General features: G+C 41.1%; 1 protein-coding gene across 1 annotated transcript; it reads left to right on the top strand.

Annotated features, from left to right (window-relative positions):
- Positions 1 to 524: 524 nt before the first annotated feature.
- On the top strand, positions 525 to 16,452 carry LOC309602618 (arylsulfatase D-like; the record flags this gene model as incomplete). The annotated part of the gene is made up of 11 exons (XM_082336299.1): positions 525 to 529; positions 4,614 to 4,679; positions 7,331 to 7,480; positions 8,742 to 8,863; positions 9,322 to 9,444; positions 10,934 to 11,357; positions 12,253 to 12,389; positions 12,603 to 12,737; positions 14,648 to 14,810; positions 15,471 to 15,592; positions 16,056 to 16,452. The coding sequence occupies 11 exons, from the start codon at positions 525 to 527 to the stop codon at positions 16,421 to 16,423; spliced, it is 1,815 nt and encodes a 604-aa protein (XP_082192425.1). The 3' UTR covers positions 16,424 to 16,452.
- Positions 16,453 to 21,399: the final 4,947 nt, after the last annotated feature.

The raw sequence follows: 21,399 nt of genomic DNA, 5'->3' as shown, positions 1-21,399 counted from the left end.
AGGAACTGTAATAACATGAGGGGAAATTAGACAGGCTGCTAGAGTTGGTACACATACACCAACGTGACACTATGATGGTTGATTTTCTTTGATCTCAAGGGGACTAATTGGCTTGCCTTCTGCATTAGTCATGGCCATCCTGCTTCCATCCATAGGGTGGTTCTCCATACAGCATGATGTTACCTACAGTCTCACTGCCCATGATTTGTGATCTTCCACTCAGTTACCGCTAAAGCTCTTCCTATTGCCCTTGGCTGTTACAGGAGCTGTGTTTCCAGCTTCTGCTTCAAAACAGTTCTTCTTTATTCAGCTCTTGTCACCCGCAGCAGGCAGGGAAGCCCTCCCCTGCGGCAGGCGGGATGAAATGCCTTTGACCAGATTTTTAAAGGCGACCGACACCCACCAATTACTCTGATACGAACATACAAGATGTGCTTTTGAAAACCCCTCTTTAGAAGCAGAGATCAGAAAGCCTGAGACGAAGAGGAAAGTGAGAACACAGCTCCTGCAGTGAGTGAGCAAGTATGGAGTAAGTAAATGATCGGCTTTTTTATTAAAAAAAAATACTACTACTACTAATAATAAATTTTTAAAACCCCTCGCCTGCGTTTTTCCCTCGGGGAGAAGTTTTTCCTCCCTCCCTTACACAAAGCCGACACGTCTTTCGAGCAGGGGGTGAGTTTGCCGCTGCTCGCCGCCGAGCCCCGATACCCGGGGGCCGCGCTGCCGGCGGGGCCGGGGCCGGGGCCGGGGCGGGGGCGGGGACATTCCCGGCGGCACCGAGCCCGTGTCCCGCGAGGCGTTTTTGGGAAGCTGTGCTGAACAGTGAACTTTGCCCCGCAGAGCTGTGCTTTCCTGGGACGGCGCCCTACCTCTGCTCTTGCTCGCACCTTCCCCTGCTGGCCTCCGCCTTGCCGCGGAGCCGATCCGCCCGATCACAGCTGGCAAACACAACGTGTGAGCGGGGTTACAGTGTGCCGGGGGGGGGGGGGGGTGGTGGTGTTACAATAATTAACAATCTCTGTTTTCCTTCCCTCATTGGTGTTTCAAACCACACTCCAGTTTTTGGAGGGTTAGGTGGTGAATGGCAGGTGTTCTGCTTTTATTATTATTATTATTGCTAGAGTTGCTGTGGCTTTACGATTGCATACAGAAAGCGTAATTTCCCTCCAGGTTGCTCCCCTGTGATCTTCACTGTTTCTCTAGCAGCCGTGCTCCTGGTTGCCGCTCTTTCTATCTCGTTTGTCTGCCCTGTTTCTGTCTCCAATGTTCCACCCTTGTGCGCTGCTCTTGTCCCTGCTGTAAGGAAAGCAGCATGTTCCTAGCTGAGTAGTTTGAAGCCAGAAGGCACGGTTAGATCATTTAGACCAGGGAGTGCTAATCACAATGTGAAAATGCATGAGCTAATTCAAAGCCTAGGGCCAGGCCATCCCTTTCCCCTGTTGCTCTGAAGGCAGGTGCTGCTCTGCCGCAGCAAGGCCAGAACAGGGTAGCCATAATAGACTAAAAAATTTAGAATCATAGAATCATTCAGGTTGGAAAAGACCTCAGAGATCGTTGAGTCCAACCGTTAACCTAACTGCCAGGTCTAGCTCTAAACCATGTCCCTAAGCACCACATCCACACGTTTTCTGAACACGTCCAGGGACTGTAATTGCACCACTTCCCTGGGCAGGCTGTTCCAATGCCTAACCACTCTCTCCGTAAAGAAATTTTTCCTAATATCCAATCTAAACTTCCCCTGGTGCAGCTTGAGGCCACTTCCTCTCGTCCCGGAGAGGTTTTAGGTTACTTTTTACATTGCAATTTAGGTTGCTTGCTATGAGTTTTGGTTACTGACAATACACAATGCGAAGTGGTAATACAATGCTATTAATCACGGTAACAGCTAACAACTATTGATATTACCCAGGTCAGTAAGAACTATACCCCCCGCAGCAAGCACTGTTGCAGATGATTCCCTGAGAGTGCAGAACGGACAGGAAGAAAGACCACTGAGCATCTCCTGATTTTTGGCTTCTGCCTTTCTTGCAAGATCATCCCTTGTTTTATGGTTGATGAACAGCACCTGTTTCTGGCTCACCAGCTGTAAGCTCTGAGCAAGTGACTACGTTCACACCAGCTGGGAGCTTTTTCTTCCTTGTTTTGCTCATTCCCTGCTTGTTGCTGCTCCCTTACTGAACATCCAGATGCCTAGAAGCTATGGGAGAGAGGGAGGAAAGGGACAACAAGGTGGAACGGCGTGTTGCATATGGTATGTTGTATGTGTTTCTTCCGGAGCCATAATGCAAGCTGAAGTTAGCATTTTTAATTACATTCTAATATACTGTTGTGTAGTATATTTTTATAGAAGGCAGAAAGCGAGTGTTTATTTTTGGCTAACAGCTAAACAGCAATATACCTCCACATGTTACTTGAAAGTGTTTGTCCTAATACTTATAATTCACTTTTGTTACATTTAAATAAGTGGTAAAGGGTTTGGGGTTTTGTTTTGGTTTTGCATCCGTGTGCAAATAATTTTTCAGTATCTGAAGTCAGATAAAGAAAACAAGAAAGTAACTTCTTTTGCTGTGTCCCGATTACTGACTTTTAGCTTAGCTGACAAGAGCTTATTCCAAATTTTTCTGTTGGAGCTGTATCTCTCAACATTTTTAAGAATGAGAAGTTCCTTTCAATTCTGGTGGATTCCCAGAGTGAGTGGTGGTATTGCCAGTCTTCTAGGGATGAGGGTGAAACATGAGATGTGCCTGGCTTCAATACATATTTTGGCCATGGGCAGATATTTTTGAAGTGAAGGTTTGTCTTTTTTCTTCTCTGTAGGGCTTCAAGAACGATAGACTCTAACTTTGGAATATATTCAACAAGTGAAATATCTGGAGGATGGGGGAACTGCCTGGAGCTAAGCTGCAGTCGGGGAAGAGGGGGCTAATTTTCTAGCAGTTTCAGGCTTGCGGCTTGCTTTCTGTAAAACAGACCTGACAAAAAAACCTGAGGTCTGCACAAGGCAGTTGGCTAGAAAAAGCTATATAACACTATTTGGAGTTGATACAAATCTATTTGAGTTGAGTCAAGTCCACCTAATTCAGCCACTTAACCAAGCAAAAGCTTCTTTTGCTAAATCTCTTCAAGTGGCTGTTGAGGCAGCTGCAGGCTCTGTGGCATTCCTAGCAGGTTGAATGAATTGTATTGTAAGTCAGTTAAGTCTTTGTTAATGGCTGACAAATTTGGAGAAAGAAGTGGCAGGGCAGTCGTGTAGTATCAGCTGCAGAAGACAGTAAATTTTGGATAAGGTTTACAGACAATTAAAATGGTTTAACTAAGGGGAACATGGCCACACAAAGTTGTGCTGGCCAGTTCCTGCTGTTCATCGTGCTGCACGATTTGGCCTTATTTTGCAGATATGTTTAGACTGAATTATTATAGAGTCCTATGACTTTTTATGTGGAGGTACTAGGCTGAATAACTGATGCTGTGTACTTCTGGTTGTAAATAAAGTAATAATGTTTTTAGTTAATAGTGACATTTGAGAACCCTTCAGTTGAAATTGAGTAGTAACATCAGTGGTAAATTGCAAGACTTGTACTTGCTATCAGCTTGAAAATAACCAGCTCTATTAGACTTTGGGAAATCCACAGTTGCTTCCAGTGATTCTTTGTCTGGGGAGACTTCTGTTGAGAATAACTTAATATCACCACATATATTTGGAGTCTCCTTTGTCTGTGCAAGGACTAATCAATCTATAGAATTAGTATTTTAAGGTTACTTTGGGCTTATATGAACCTGAATTTATATAGTGGAGAGGCTTATTAGTATGAGAACTAAAAGCAATCTTGAAATAAAGAAAGAATGGTGTGATGAGAAGCAGCTTTTTCAAGTCAAGGGCCGTTTTCTTCAGGTTATTTGAACTCTTTAGGTAAGAGTCATAAAATTAGCTTTAATTGAACTCTAGGTAGCTTAGAAAAAGATGTCTCATGAAGTGGCTGCTGGGGAAAATACTATGGAGTTTATATCACATTGTTGCTCTGATCATGTTTACTGTGAACTGTTAAATTTCAGCTCACTGCCCATTATGGGGAGTCCCATAACTTGTGTTTCTTTACAATACTTTTCTTTCTTCCACTTAAGGTACGCAATAATGATTATATTGCAGTCTACTTGGAAATAAGATTGAATAATAAATCGCCTTGCTTGCAGAAAATGCATGCTTTATTTGTCTGACTTCACCTTCCAAACACTGACTCTGTCTCAGCAAAATTGATGAGCTAAGACCTGTGTCTTTTCCCCATGAATTTATGCACTAATTAATCTTTTACTGTCTTGTTCTTGACTGAGCTCTTGTTCTCTCAAAATAAAACATCTTTTCCCACTCTTGAATCCTTTATATGTGGTTTTCTGCCCCCTCTCCCGTTCTCAAACTTCACTTTGAAAATAGTCTGCTTTTGGTCAGTACACAGTTTGATCCCATCAGTACTTGTGTCTTTGAGGTAAAATAATCTCACTAGTTCCTCTTTTGTAAAGAGATATAAGGATTGATTTGGTTCCTTTTTTCCTCCAACATCGCACTGGTGACTGTGCTCCATTTCTTGCTTACTATAAGCTTAACTTATTTTCAGGATCGCTGCCTACCAGGAGATGACTGCACCGTTACCTTGCACAGCCATTGCTGCCATTCTATTCAGGTGAACAGATTTCTGGCTCCTCCCTGCATGTATTTGTTTCTACTTCACAGAATTAAAATTGCATTGTTTGAATTGACCCACCTTTTTTCCCCAAGCAACCCTGGGCTCAAATGAATCACTTTTCTTGATGCTTCATTTGCTTTAAGCCTTTGTTGTTCCCTTCCTTACCCCCGTGTAAGAAATTCAACTCCATTAAAAATCATGTCATCATTGTTCTCTCCCCACCTGCCCCTTTTTTTTTTTTTTTTAATTCCTCCCTGACTGTGAGCCCCATGCTGTTCTAAAGTTGTATTTCTCTTTGTACAAGCCCTTAGAGAAGTAGTCTAAGGTGCCAGGCTCTTACAGGGGTGTAACTTCCCTGTGAAATCTTGTAGGAGGAGCGGATTTCCTGAACAGAAGGATGCTCTAATCTCATAATGCTGTAATTCTCTAGGTATGCACTAAGCACAGCAGCATCACCTTAGAAAATAATTCTAAGGCAAGTACAGGTGCCAAGTTTTATAGTTTAGTAGGTTTTTTTTCAACACCTGATTGCCTGTGCCAATGGTTTCTAACCTGTCCTCAGAAGATCATTGTCAATAAAGCTATGGGAGCTCAACTATGGTGTAAATCCATATTAAGTCTTGCAAATAAAAGTTATGTAAATAGTGTCCTGTATTTTCCTAATGTTTTGCACTTACCTGATTCATTAAGCAAATGTTGTAAGATTACTTAGTAATACTAGCTGCCAAATGATTTTTAGGGCCATCTTAACTGCATACTTATTTAATGTCTTCATGTTTTTAAATAATGAGATCTGTCTCCCAAGTGGAAGTCTCTGGCTATGCCTTTAAGATTATCATTTCCAGAATAACTTTCTACGTAATTCTGAATATATACACACATATGTATCTATATGCATGTTTTAAGTTCTACTTTCTTTGAACTTAAGTTCTACTTTCTTTCAAGATTTATTGGTGTTTAGTAAGTAGGCAGTTCTTGCACTCTTCCTCCATGTATTGCTGAAAGACGATCACTTTGGGCTCTAAGCATGATTATTTTATAATGTACAGTAATGCTACATAACAACTTAGGATACAGACTTGGAACTCTAAATGGTAGGTTACCTGAGATGGAATTTGTCCTTGACCCTATCTTAATCCACAAGCAGGATTACCACAGGGATCAGGAAATATCCAGCATTTAACACCACAAGAAAACAAAGTGCTAGGATGGGGCTACAGACATGCGTAAAAGCAGATTTCATCATTTGCCCCCCCCCTTTTTTTTTTTCTTTTCTTTTTTTTAATGTAACAGAGGTGGGGAGCACTACTCTTGTCCCCAGCTTGGAAAGAAGAATGCCCAAGTGACTGAAATGGGCTGTTGAGGGTTGGTTATTTCCAGGGTCCTATGGAGACCTTCCCCCTGCAGCTCTAACTGAACTTATAAGCGCTCTGAAAGGATTCATTGTACTAATACAATGCCCTGTAACTCTTGGGAGATACAACATTGGCAAACAGAAAACTCTTCTTTCCTTAAAATGAGTAATCCAAGTATAGAGATCAAAATGCCCACAGTGCTTCTAAAGCAAGGTTTCACCAACTCTGTAAATCACTGTTGTAACTTAGTTGTAGAATGTACAAAAAAAAAACCAGCTGGAACTTTGCTCTTGGATGATTAAATCTCCATAGCCACTGGTTACTTATTTACAACTGGGAGTTCACAGTCATGTTTACAGAAAGTCCTGTGTGCTGTGTTTGCCTGTTAGAGGTGATGGTTACTTGTTCATTCAAAAACATGGTTTTGTATATGAGATCTTCACACCAAAACTGCAGACCCTGGAATGATTTGCAAGTGCTTTCTCAGTCTGTGCTAGAGAGTTGCAGCTGCCCTATGTCCTGCAAAATTAGGACATATTGCAGTGATAACTCTGTCCAAGTGAAAAATCAATCCAGGATTAGGTTTTAAGACTATTGATCAGCAATACTTACTTGGAGGAACACATAGCTTCAAATGTTCTAGGCATATTTATATAAAAACTATGGTATGTATGTGTAAAAATGTAAAGTCTGTTTTCTGCAGATATTAAATATAGTTAATGCTGGTACGGGGCCTGGTTGGCATCTTAGAATGGTAGTGGAGGAGATGGCTTCAAGTTCAAGTGTTCTTGAGTTGGAGGGGAGAGTTTGTTCAGGTTTTTCCACGTCCCTTCCAAATATAATTAAAACTGCTTTATTCACTGGAGACAAGATATTCAGAAAACGTCAGAGTGACTTTGGAACATAACCTGAATTTTCATAGAATTTGTGAAACTTAGAAACACTGATTTTTCTCAGCTCTTTGAAGTTTTTGATACATTTTGAAATCTATGCAACTGATTCAAGATGAAAATTCCTGGGCCAAATGAATAAGATGACAGCCTTCACTTATGTCCTTGCTTCTTGGGATGTAGAAAGGCTACTGCAGCCTCTCTGACTAGAGTGATCTAGGTAGTAGAGATGGAAGAAATGGAACTAGTAAAACCCTGTCCTCCTTCCCACTGAAAGTGGGGCTGGGAAATGAAGTTTCCCACTGTTTTGTGTTTCATGCTTCAGATCCGTTGCCAGAGGGCTCCCATCATTCTCCAACCCTTACAAGTCACGTATGTAAAAAGTTATTTTGTTGTGTTTCAGGAGGTACCTCCTAACGGCACTGACTTCATGTTTATTCTGGAACATGCTTGGCTTGAGTGCAGCTATGGACTCTAAACCCAATATACTTCTGTTTCTGGCTGATGATCTTGGCATCGGAGATATAGGTTGTTATGGGAACAATACTATAAGGTAAAAGATTTCTCAGTACAATATATTTAGCACTATAGAACACCTATCCTGGTTAATTAGGCCGAATTATAAAATAAGAAATGTTCTTAATCTCTTAATTCAAGGCTCTAGTGATTGCGTATTTAAGTACTTGTATATATGCACATAGGTTTGGGGCCTCAGTAAGCAGTGTGCAGTGAAAGAAAAAGAAAAAGATACCGTATTTTCATTTTGGTTTTTAAATTCTTTCTGGGAATTCCTCCCACCTCTCCTCCATGTGCTAACTCTCCAGCCACTTGTTTTATTATTAGAGTTACTGTTCTCTCTCCTTCTCATGCATTAATTTCTTCATTCCTTTTCATGCATAGTTAAACCTTACTCTATCCACCCAGTGCTTTTCTAGAATCCCTCATCCACTTGCTTGCCATCTCCTCCAAAACACTCTGATCCAGACTCATGTGGACTGACCCACATATTCATTACGTGATTATGTGCCTTCAAAACTAGTGATTACATTCCTTCAAAACTAAAAAGGCAAAGCAGAACTGAATGGGCACTGGGAGCACATCTTGCGAGCCTCCACTCATGTCTTCCAAGTGGAGCACAGACATTTTGTTGGCATGCTCTGGGTGCATCTCCCCCACATGATGTTGGTGGGGTTGTGCAGAGAAATGGCAACGCACTTGTGGAACTCCGTTGTCCTCCTCTGCTGGTGGTGAAGACGGGGCAGGCCTCTCTCACTCTTCGTGGTGTTGTAGCCCATTCTGCTGGGAGAGCTAGGCTCCCATACAAATGTAACTATGTAAAGATATCACTGTATTATGAAATAAATAGCACATGTTAAAAATGTGGAAGAGAAAGTCTTGGTTCCAAGAGCTCCAGTCACCCTGAGAGATTCTCTGGCTCAATGAACTCTGACATTTAAGGTCCATATGTGCTGGCAAAAGTGATCTGTTGGAAGTATCGGAATAGAAAAATATCAGCCTATCTTAGACAGGCCTTTCCACTTCAGTTTTATTTTCAAACTAAACAGTACCAACAACACCTAGGTTTCTTTTCAGCGTTGCCAAATGCACTCTATGGCTGTGTCCCAAGAATGGATTCTCCAGCGGCTACAACCCACTTCACCTGCTGTATCAAACTTGTTACTACATCAGTCCTGGAGAATGTAAAGGAATTTTTTTTTTTCTAAGGAACTGTTCAAAAGCTCTAGTTCTTCTTGGCGACTTATTAAAATAAGTTTCAGATTACCTTGCTTCTATTGAACTTGAAACTTTTTTAGGACCCCGAACATTGACCGCCTGGCAAGAGAAGGAGTGAAACTTACTCAGCACATTGCTGCAGCTCCGCTTTGCACTCCGAGCAGAGCAGCTTTTCTCACTGGCAGATACCCCATTAGATCAGGTTGGGCCCACTTTTGAATTACAAATTTCTGTGTATGGTGCTGAGGTACTACAATAGCCAATAATTATTGCAACAGGAGAATTCAGTTATTTCCTCAACCTGAGACAGAAGATACACTGCTGTCTCCCATTTTAGATGAAGAGCAGAGAGACTAAATTATCACAATTCCTCTGAAAGGCAGAAAATAAAACCTATTATATACTGTCACCAGTGATTTATTTCAGTTTGATGGTAAAACTGGTGCCAAGCAGTATTTGTTTTGAAATATAACTCTTGACTACCTGAAGTACTTAGACGCGCTGATGTGACTGCCTACAAGATGTGCTCGGTTTTACATCTTGTGAGGAACTCTGCTGGCTTCAGGTTGAGCTCCTGATGCAGAGGTTGGCAGGAGCAGCCCAGCCTCTGCCAGCAGAGAGCAAAAGGCCCGCAGGAATGACCAGAGCTGTTTCTGTCAGGGATGGCGTCCAGCAACAGGTACCGAGCGCTGCAGTGGAACGCTGGGTCAGGAGGGCTCCCTGCTAATGAAACTACTTTTGCCAGGCTGCTACAGCAACAAGGCTATACCACTGGACTGATAGGTAAGAGGAAATGTTTTAGCATGACCCTGAAGAACGGATGAGTTACATGAGGGAATTTAGGGATTGTATTCACCCAAACTGGTCAGTTAGTCACAGATACAAATCCTCTCCAAAAGGTTGAGGAGGAAATACCCTCTTATTTGCAAGACAACTAAAAATACTGCAGTCTAAAGAGTTTTAAGAAAATGTTAATGCCTGTACAGGGCATTCCTGAAACAGGAAGAAATAAAAACTGTCTCATGATTATAATGGGTGAGCATTTATTTTACTTGGCCTAAGATTTTTCAAAGGTTGGTCCACTGTGAGAGTTTTGTTAATGTAGAGATTTTTTCCAAACAAAACAATGTCTTTCAAAGTATATACAAAGTATTTCATCTGCCTTTAGGAGGCAAGAGTCAGAGAAACAAAAGAGGAGAGGGAAAGAAAGGAACAAAGTTTGTACCCACAGAGGAGAAGATGGAGTGCAAGTGTCTCACAGATGAGGTTGTGAGATCCCAAAGAGGCACGATATAGTGGCTGTTCCCTCAGATGAAGCCAAAATGCAAAGGAGCACCTTCCTGTCTGTGACTTTGGCCAGACCTCAGCAGCTTCAAGGTTCATCATTCTTTTGCCAAATATCTCTAAAATGAACTGGCGAAGTCTCTCTTTTCCCTTCCATTTGCTTTTATTGCTGTCAAGTGACAGGCACTCCCGCAATGGATCCCTTCACAGAAATGGGTGGGTAGGGTAAGCACTGTGTCCCTTAAAGCCAGGGGGTTTGGGGCCAGCTGTGCCAAATTCATTGTCATCTCCAAGTGCTAGAAATAGATGTGGCTGCATTGAATCACGAGGTAATGAACTGTAGTCTTCCTGGCCGAGTCTGTAATTACTTGGCAGTCACATAACTCAGCAAATCTCAGGGTCCTTTGATCCAGCACATTTTCTAAGCAGACAACAGCTTCTGTCTACTTGCTTTATTTTGGGCAGGGGCAGAGTCAAAGGTTGGTTTACAGCCTTTTCTCGTTTTCATATGGAGTCAGGACACGCCTGAGAAATCATCTTCCTGAGTCTGGTGATCAAGATATCTGTTAACATTGACCAAAAGTTTACTGGATCTTCTAGTAAATTTGTAACATCATGTTAAAATGAAGTTGCAAGTAAACAACTGAAAGTTAGGAAGGGAATGTATTAAAGTTGCCAGCAACTTAGAGTACCTTAATTCCTTGATCCTCACTGAAAGGTAATGAAATCCCAGTCTTATGTGACCCTTAGCTGAGTAGCTGAGCATCTTGCAAATTTCTCCATTTATCACGTGTCCATGTGGGGATTGCCTGTTATGGTATGACATTCACCTGATTTCACCCAGCACCCTTGTGCACAAAGAGAATGCATCAGTACTCTGTTGAAAAATGAGTGACTCGCCTAATTCCCAAACAGATGCTGATGATGTTACCTTGTTTGAGTTGTCTACCTTAATGTTCTAATTTCTTTCATGCTTTAAAACCTTCAGGGAAGTGGCATCAAGGTGTAAACTGTGAATCCTTCAATGATCATTGTCATCATCCTCTAAATCATGGGTTTGACTACTTTTATGGTATGCCTTTCACACTTCTAAACAACTGTCAAGAAAACAAACCTCCAGAGCTGGATGTAGCCCTGCAAGCTAAGCTTTGGCTTTACAGTCAGATAATTGCCCTTGCTGTGCTCACTCTTACTGCTGGAAAACTGACTGGTTTGATTTCCATCCGCTGGAAAATAATTGCCTGTTTTACCTTGGCGGGTGGCCTTTTCTTCATTTCGTGGTACTCCAGTTATGGCTTTGTGCAGTATTGGAACTGTATCCTGATGAGGAACCACGATGTCACTGAGCAGCCAATGAAGTTAGAGAGGACTGCTTCCCTCATGCTGAAGGAGGCAGTGTCATTTATCAACAGGTAAATGATTGTTTGTAGTTTTCTTTAAAGGGGCCAGGATGTTCTGGGCACTTGGAACAGAGTATTATTCTCCAGTAACTATAGCTGTGTCATGATAACTGCTTTGAAACTCATATCCAATGCACTTAAAATTCAATTGCAACTGTCTCATATTGGAAGCTACAGTAAATGAGATATATTTTAACCAAATGATACATGACCATCTCACTATGCCCTGTAATCTGTAATTAATATATTTGCTCCAAGACTAACCAGCTAATTTTTACACTTTACTCTACAAGCCTCATTTGTGCTCTTTTTCATAAACCCTACAAAACACCTAGATAAAACGTGTGTGATGCACAAAAGTATTTCATGTGAAAATTTCAAAACACTTTAAATCTATTTTTATGGATTGAGAAGGAAGCCAAGATCATTCATTTTCTAGATTCAAGTTCTGCCTGCACAGCCTTCTATAATATTTCTGTGCATCAAGTGTCTTTCTGTAAAACAGGGAAAGTAACTATTCTTTTCTTAAAGTTTGTGAAAACAAATACACTGAAAATTTTAAGTGGCCATCTTAGAAAAGTCACATGAATTTTAGAGTAAATATGAGACTGTATCCAGCTGCATTTAATTAAAAAGGCATCAGAGTTAGGCATCTGATTCATTTAAGCACTGTGCAAATGCTATGCCTGTTTACACATTGGAATTTGAAAATAATCTGGCTGAAAAGCACCTTTCTTGCCCACATTTCATGTAAAAAGAAAACTGTCAACTGTGATCAAGGGGGATGCACTAGATGTGAGTATGGTCTAGACCCAATGTGTGTGTCTGTGCATGGATGAATATGAAACCTTTCAAAATATTCCAAACATATAACAAAAATTATTTTTATTTTTGGTTTGTTTTTAAGAAACAGGCATGGACCATTCCTCCTCTTTGTTTCCTTTTTACATGTTCACACCCCCCTCTTTACCACAGCAAAATTTCTTGGGAAGAGCCGTCATGGTTTATATGGAGACAATGTAGAAGAAATGGACTGGATGGTGGGTAAGTATCCTTCAGGAAGGATTTGTTTCAGACACATACACCTGTGTATTTTAAAGCAGGAAAACTAATAAGGCCAAAATACCTACAGAAATCTAAGCTATTAAAAACTTCTTATAGGGCATTGCAAAAGATTATTATTGAAACATTAGAAATACGGCTTGATCTCTCTAATTGGTTAATAGAAACCTTGCTGTCTCTTTTCTTAAATTTAAGGCAAAATTCTGGATTCGCTTGACAAAGAAGGTTTGAAAAATCATACATTCACATACTTTGCCTCTGATCATGGAGGACACTTGGAGGCTCAGGATGGATCTGCCCAGTTAGGTGGCTGGAATGGTATTTATAAAGGTAGGAGAAACACTATAACTTTCCATGAATATTAAAATCAGACACATAATGCATTTGCCTGACTGAAGCTATCAAGGCTGGAATGAGTTGCATTTTTAGCTTGAAATATAGGTGACATACAGAGGTGCTTTAATCTTAGTCACCTTTTCTTTCAGTAAAGTGCAAGCATTATTACACGTCCTTGACAAAGGTATTGTCTAGCTTGATACCTGTAAATTATTTGGTGTTCTCAAGTGAAAGGAACTGGAAAAAAATGTGATAATTCCCTATACTGAATACTCTCTCTCTCTCTCTCTCCCTCTCCCTCTCTCTCTCTCTCTCTCTCTCTCTCTCTCTCTCTCTCACTTTTTATCCTCTCTCCCCAACAGGACTGTTTCCTGATTTGCTTGTTTCTTTTTCTCATGTTCCAGAAATCATTGCTGCCCAGCTACTCAATACAGAATAGAGTAAGCACACATTGTGTCATGACTTGCAGCAACAACTTATTTCCCGTATGTTTTTATATTCCACCCAAAATCAGTGATTGGCATAAAATCCAAATGGCCTTGATGGTCTAAGAAGAGCTCGCTCTTTACCTCCTGCTTCTCCCTTTCTGCCGTGAATCATTCTTCAACCTACTGAGCAGCACAGTGGCTTTTTTCAAGCCAAAAGAATATACATTCATTGCATTTTCTCCCACCTACCCAAACAGCCCTGTGTCATCAGACCACCTCATCCCGTGACGCATCATGAACATGTGACAATGTGTGTCAGGATTTAGGCTCTATTATCACCAATAAACCATCCACCTCTTGCCCAAACTTTTGATGTTTTTATTTTCCTAAACAGGGTTTCTTCCATTTCGGAACCTTTTTGAGCTGCTCCACAGGGCACAGCAGAGATCAAAGACGTGGAATTTTGGCTCCCACGAGGTGGATGCTGTGCTGCTAAGCAATGGAGGTTGCTGGCCCTTATGAAGGGGAAGGGCTGTCAGTTAGCCTGTTCACCCTCCATCTCACTCCCTGCTTTTGCTTAGAGAAAGTGCTTCTCTTTGTGGATGATAAGACTGATTCATAAGCCTGATGGGATCTAACAAAGAATGGTTTTTTCCATATTGAATATATGAATTAAAACAGGTTTCTTCTTTGGGAGTTAAGTAAATATTGTCTTCATACACCCAGCATCAGGATGCTTCATTAGGTTAGTTTCTGTTAGTAGCAAGTTGAGAAAAGATGTTTTCCTGTCATTTGAAGTAAAGTGTATATGGTACAATTTCATAGGTTTGGATTTTTTCTTCTGAGTTAAGAGATGTTGCATTAAGCATTGGGAGAGTCAGGTCCAAATCTCAATTTCAGAAAAGGAAGAGATGCATAAGGCATACGGAAGTATAAGTATTAAGGACACATATTTTGAAGGGAATCCATGGCTATAAAGAGAAGAATTTTTTTTTCTGTTTATTAAAATAGGATACTAATTAGTAAGTCTTGTGTAGGTTTAAAGAGAATATCATGATTTCTTCAGTTTTGTGAGTTCTTCAATTTCCAGTTCCTCCTCCTTTTTCTCTTGCTGGGAAGCTCTTCAATAACACTGGTGAATACAGGCAACCCGTGAAATGGAGGATAACGGAAGGGTGAAGCTGTTTTACTGTTGCTGAACATAGGTTTTCAAAGGTAGATTTGTTATTCCTACCCTCACCTGTGGTTGAAGTTAAAATAGAGATTGCCTCTCCCTGTCTTTCTAAGTTTGGATGAGTTATATGTCACATTTTGAGGCCTTTCTAAAGTATGTGTAGTCCAATCCAAATGAAGAGTTGAATCTGTTGGATAAGCAGTGTATTACTGCATCTTTTTCTGTGGATTCAAATGCAACAAGCCAATGAAGAGGTTTCTGTTTGCCTCTGAACTGCCATATATTGATTCTTTTCACTGCAGGTGGAAAAGGCATGGGAGGCTGGGAAGGAGGGATCCGCGTGCCAGGAGTATTTAGGTGGCCAGGAGTGTTACCTGCAGGCAGAGTTATTGATGAACCTACAAGTCTTATGGATATTTATCCCACAGTTGTTCATCTGGCTGGAGGAGTATTGCCACAGGACAGGTATGGAGATGTTTTCAACAGGAGAGATTGATAGGAGAGCTAACTACTAACAGTTTACGGTGTTTCTTATCATCCTTGGAGATCCCACAAATATTGCTTAGCCCCAAGCCTGGTCTGAGATTTTAAACTAGTGAGCAAACTCTCCCAGATATGCCCATAGGCGTGCTCATGGCCAGAGGAGTTCTTCCTGCCAAAGACTAGGTGCTAGTTTCAAACCCAGGTTCAGCCTCATTCAGGAAAGAATTGGTGGCTGAGGTTGTTTTGGTACTAACTGACTTGACTTATGGACACTTACAAATACCTCCTAAAGTCATTAAACCCATCCTTGCTCAACAGATTTCTTTCAGCTCCTTTGAAAATTGCTGCAATGTAAACAATTATGAGATTGGTATTGATTTCCTGAATAAATTACTTTTTTCCGCTAGACCAAGCTCTAAATATTGCTAAATGGAATGAGTTGACCCAGCTATTAAAAAAAAAAAAAAATTATCTAGGGACTTATATATTGGCTTGGCAGTCTGTTGGCTGCTGTAAATCTATGACAAAATTATTCTATATGCTGTCTCAAGCACTAGTGCAGCCAATGCAAAGGCAGTGATAAGTATGCAGTTCACTGTCAGGTTTGCCCCCGCCTGAATACGCTTCTACCTGTTACATTAGGGTGATTGATGGACGAAACTTGGTGCCTTTACTGCAAGGAAGAGCTCAAAAGTCAGAGCATGAGTTCCTGTTTCACTACTGTGGGTCCTACTTGCATGCAGCGCGGTGGCACCAAAAGGACAGTAAGTATAAATGTTTTTTCCGTGGTAACTGCAAAACATGAGTTTTCTCCTCTTGATAGCCATCTTGCTACTTCCATCATGCAATAAATTTGTGGTGTTTAGCAGTACTGATCTCTGAGATTCTTGAAATTGTTGTGAATGACTTACTAGTGACTCTGGCTAGCCGGACATGTCTTATGGCAAAGAAATATTTGCAAGTAACAAACCTAATAGGAAGTGGGGTGGGAATACAGGCTGTCTACTACTACATTGGAAATTTACTGTGGTTTTCTTCTTCTAGTGTTTTCCGTTTCCGTCTTCAGAGTCAGTAATCCACACAGAGAATTTGATTTGTGGTGATGGGGGTGCCAGGGTGTGTGAGAGGAGGTCTCCTTAGTAAATAGTTGTACTCCTGTTGCTTGAAGGCACTTTCCATTTTCCTCCATTGTCTTGTAGTTGTGCCATAAGATTTCTTTCCTGCCAGGTGGAGCCATCTGGAAGGCTCATTATGTGACCCCTGTCTTTCATCCACCTGGGGCTGGGGCTTGTTATGATAGAGGATTTTGCCCATGTTTTGGGGAAGGTGTGACCCATCATGACCCTCCGTTGCTGTTTGATCTCTCACGAGACCCTTCGGAAGCCAAACCTCTGTCAGCTGACACGGAACCCCTCTTTGACACTGTAATACGGCAGATGGGAAGAGCCATAGAAGAGCATCGCAGGACGCTGACTCCAGTCCCAGAGCAGCTCTCCTTGTACAACATCATGTGGAAGCCATGGTTGCAGCCGTGCTGTGGGACGTTCCCATTCTGTCAGTGTGATAAGGAAGGTGACAGCACACAAAGTTCGTGAGATGGATGTCTACTAACATGTCCTGTGGCAATGAGTCCTCTGCTGACAAAGCTTTTGGAAAATAACTGTGTCCTTTCTCTCTATGGGAAGCAAAGTGGATGAAAATAAAGAAAAGGAATGTTGATCAGAGATTTTTCCCCTTCATTCTTCACCAGTAGCCAAAGGTCTAAGGAAATCCTCTCTGGTGTGGTAAAGGGCTTGAATGGAGACTGGTCTCGCAGGTTTGCATGTAAGAGACTGCTGTAGCAGTATATGCCTAAACTCTGCCTAATTTATGCCTGCTCAAGGAAGACAATTGGAGAACTCTGCAGAGAACCTAGCGTATGGTGCTGAGCAGGCAGCAGTAAGAAATACTAGACTTACACAGAACTCTAGGTGTTCACAGTTGTGCCCTTGTAGTCCACAAATCATGGTCGTACTCTATCCAAACATAACAGTTGCTTCCTATACTTCTCTGTTATCTCTGCAATAATCTCATTGAGATGTTCAGCAACACCTGAGACGGAGTGAATCTGGTTTAATGAGGGATTGTCCTCAAGTTGTGAGTAGCTTTTTGAACAGATCTGCAGCTTTAGCTGGGTAACAATAATATATTTCACAAACAGTTTGAAGTACAAAATGTTGAAGTCCAGTATAACTCAGCAACAGTTAGAAAAGAGAGAGAAGCATTTTGCTCTTCAGAAAGAGATCCTGGTGCATAATAATTTGGCAAACAGCAATTTTATTGAATATAAGATGCCAATAAAAAATGTTTTGGATTAATAGCTTGCACTGTTTCAGTGTCAGTTCCAGAAAAACAAGGTTCATTTGAGAGTCATATTAGAATTAAGGCTCAAAAATATCTGGTAGCAGTATACATAGGTTTACAAACTACAACTTGTAAAAAGAGGTGTTGCCAATACTAGTTAAAAAAACAAACAAACAAACAAAACCAACCCAAACAAACAAAGAAAACAAAAATCCTGCAGTGGTGTGACCCTAGCCAGACTTTCTAAGGAGATGGGACTTTGCACTGAAGTTTGCAGTGAAATTGCAGGGATTTCAGGGCTTTGAATTGTATTAACAACTGCGCTTTTTGCAGGAGTGGATGAAGTCAGAGTTTATTATAAGCATGCTGCTAGAACTCTAAAGAACTTGGGGGCTGAAGTGAGTAAATGGAAACAGATTACTTTAGTTTGATTTCTGTTGTCGTTGTCATCCTGTTGTCATCTCCCCCAAGGAATACCCCTGCAAATGTTTTGCTTGCTCAGCCAGTTTAGTGGATTAACAACTTTCTCTTTCTCTCCTAGTCTTTTTTCATAAGTGTGACACAGAAACAATTTTACAAATTTCTGTTTGTGTCATTTCAATGTTTATGTTCTTTGCTACTATAAGTTCACTCTGAACACTTGTCAAAGGTAGAAGGGACTATACGAATGTCAGTGTTTGCTTTTAGAACTCAGACGTGCAAAAAGCCAGACAGTGGCAATATAAAGCACACAATGACTCAAAAACTGAGTTTTTGCTGGCAGAGAATTTGCCTGTATGCAGCAGTGAGTAAACAGCAGCTTCCTGCGCTCAGGCGCAGTGAAAAAACAGTTAGCTGAAGAGAAGGAAATACTGCAGGGCTCGAAATGCAGAGATAAAGATCATCTCCTTTCTGCTTCATTGTTACAAAGCTTTTTTTTTTTTTTAAGAAAAAGTCTTAATTTAAAGCTTAGTTCTGTTGAAGACAATAAATAATCACAGCTGTTACATCTGTATTGGGTCATTAATGTGGTGGTGAGGAACAGGATGCAAGGTCTGTGCTAGCAGAACACCTCCACTATTACCAGATAGAGTTTTGTTATTAGGGAAAAATGTAAAGGAGTGACATTTCAGGCGCGTTTGGGGTTTCGTTTCGTTTTTTGAGGCATGCCAGCAGCAGCATGGGCACATCATCAGTAGTGATCGCATGGTGAGAAAGATGTAAACAGTCCAGAAAGGCTAAAAGAAAAGTTTAGTCATAATTTGGACCAAAGACAGGTGGAAATTAATACTTATGTTATTGGCAACTTTTAAAGATCCATCTTTCCCAAGGCATGACATAATTTTTGAGAAATATAATTTTTTCGAGAGAAATCTTTGCACCAGAAGCATCACAAGCTGTTAAGTAGTCATACAAAATAAGCAATATAGTCATATCTATAGGTATGAGTAAAAGTATCCCAATTTGAAAACTTGTATCTTATAAACTTGTGTCTTATAAAAATAACTGAGTATAGTCATAAGTGCAAGGAGGTCAACAAATTAAAAAAACTGCTTCCAACCACGATTATCCCTGCTATGTATTACACAAATCTGATAGTTTAGGCTGCGTCATCTTTCCACCTCACTGACTCCTACTGACTTCTCTAGAATGCAGTGTTAAATTCAGCATTCACTGTATTCAAGTAACTTGGAGAACTGAAATGTCAACAAACGAATAGATGAGAGCTCTGCGTAATTGCTTGAGACCTTTTGAAGGGTAAAGTGTATTATAACAGAGTTAAGTTCTGAAAGAAGGGGTGGGGTGGGGCAATACTAAACTTTCAGTTCTTGGGGGTGGGGGAAGAAAGTGCAATTAATATCTTCAGCACAGGTAGGTCCACCTTTCCTGAAAATTCAATGAAGAAGAGAAGACAACATGACAGAAGAAAAGGGGGAGGACAAGCTAGTCCTGTTATCCTGCCTGGAAGGCTGGAAAAGTAGGGTGGGAGAAACAAAACCCCAGGGCTCCGAGTGCTGTGTTGTTATTATTTATAGCATCTCTTTTGAGGCACTGAAATAGAGCAGTGACAGGCTTTGTACAAATCTGCAAAGAATTAAGTGGATAGGGAATCTAGCAAAGGCAGTAGCCATGTTGTGCCAGTAGTTCAAGAATAAGGACTTTGTACTCCCTGGAATTCATGTAAAGCCTGCACGGCGGTTCCAGTTTGCTGGCGGTTGCTGGCGGGGATCCCAGGCGGTTTCTGTGCTGGAGACTGGGGGAAGGGAGAGTAAGAGGAAAAAGAGCAAGTCCCAGCCCGCTTCCTCCCACGCACTTCTTAAAGGATCAGGACTGCTCAGCACACCAAGGAGCAAGAGGGATTTCAGAGTAAGAAGAATAATTGAGACAAGGGTTTGTTTTCCACATTGTTAAAAGGGGTTGGCCTTTTTTTATTAGTCTTGATCATTTATTGTGGCATACTGACTTACAGAGGGAATTACTGTCTGATGTTTTCTCAGATTTCTGTAAGTGACTCTGCTGATTTCTAGAGGCTGATGTTAGATTTATGGATTAAGTCAGGATTTTTATTTAACAGCTAAGGAAACTGGACAAGCCCTGGGGCCCAGTACTGGGTTCATGACACTCCTAGTGGTGTCAGTGCGAGCTCTTCTTTCAGAAGGAATTGGCCCCTAACAGAAAAAGGTGAATATGCGTATTTAAATTGTTGTGTTTTTTCTTTTTTTTTTTTTTTAAACAAGTTTGCTATTTCTTCTCATCCTTTAGTAAGGTTAGTGTTCCGAAAATGGCTTGCCGTAAATCAGGAAGCACTAATTTTAATCACGCCACTGCCAGTGGTATTAAGACCCAAATATCTTTTAATACCGCCACTGCACCTCCCTGGTTTGAAATTCACAGCTTTCCTGAGGGGCTGTACAAAGTCTCTGTCTAAATACCAATGTGCCTGCCATCACCAGCTGGCTGTGCTGTATGAACCTGTGGGGAGAAAGCAGAAGGTAGCAGAGCTGTTGTACCAGCTTGGAAAGCTTACAATGCCCGCAGGAAATCAAGGGATTTCTTAGATGTCCAGATCTGTCTGGTTCCTTTGTTCCACTACAGCTCACAAGGGCTGTGACAACCCTCACCTACTCAGCATAGTCTGAGAACATTTTCATTGCAATAGTTTTGGCTTAATCTCATACCCCGAGCCCTTTAAACACAACACTGCTACCAGTTGCTGGGAAGGCAGAGCTCTGCCTCCATTGTTAAAGCACCGTAAAGGTGTTCCCGTTATAGATAAGAACCAGTTCTTCCTTCTCACAGGTTAATGCCTTCGTGCACTTGCCTAATCGTCGCCTGAGCTCTGTCCTATGGGGCCAGAGTTCATGGGGCTTTGGGGGAACTGCTGCCAGGCTGTGATTCTGAGGCACCACTAGCACACAAATAAAATAATTGAGCTCCAAGTAGTGAGTCCTTTGCTTCACATTAATACAGCCTGTTTTTTAAAGCATGATACTAGGCTTCTGGCATCTGCATTCACAGCAAGGTCCTGCTTCAAACAGCCAGTGCCTTGGGTCAGAGGGATCTTGCAGCTTCCCCGTTAATCTCCAACTCAGACGGTGCGCAGGGAGGATGGGCTCTTGGTACTATCTTTCAGGACCTTGCCAATAGAGAGGTGGAAGAGTCATCAACCCTATGGAAAATTCCATATCTAATAGAGATCAAGCTTTTTTTTTTCTTTTTATTTTCCATATTGTCTCAGCTATAGCCAAACAAGCACCTAGATGTTACTAGGAAAAATCGTCAAGGGACCCCAGGTTCTGACTCTTCTTGTAGTATTTTCCTGATCAGAATAAAGCATCTACAATTTTTTTATCCTATGGCTCATTCTTTGAAATGCATAGGGCAGGATTATACTCTGCTCTGGCCAGTTTAGTATTCCTCAGGCATTCAAGATAACTGTAACACTCTTATGTACCAAAAAGGCAGAAAAAAGTTCTCTCAGAAAATGCTATTTTTTTCCACTTAAGAACATGCTGATTTTGGGGGAAAAAACAAAACAAAACAAAACAAACAAAACATACATGTCTTTCATTAGTCAAGGTGGAACTTTTCAATTCTCTGTGTTTAGAAGTGACTTTATGTTAACAAACGTGCTTTTAGGTGTTATAGAAAGTAAATGTTCTTCTTAGCTTAAATCTGTTCCTTAATAGAGCTGACATCATCTTTGCTCTTGTACTGGTTTGAAATGGAAAGAAACATGGAGAAGCAG

Source organism: Platalea leucorodia (assembly GCF_965183815.1).
Source record: "Platalea leucorodia genome assembly, chromosome: 2".
Lineage (NCBI taxonomy): Eukaryota > Metazoa > Chordata > Aves > Pelecaniformes > Threskiornithidae > Platalea > Platalea leucorodia.
This window is presented reverse-complemented; position numbering and strand designations above follow the sequence as displayed.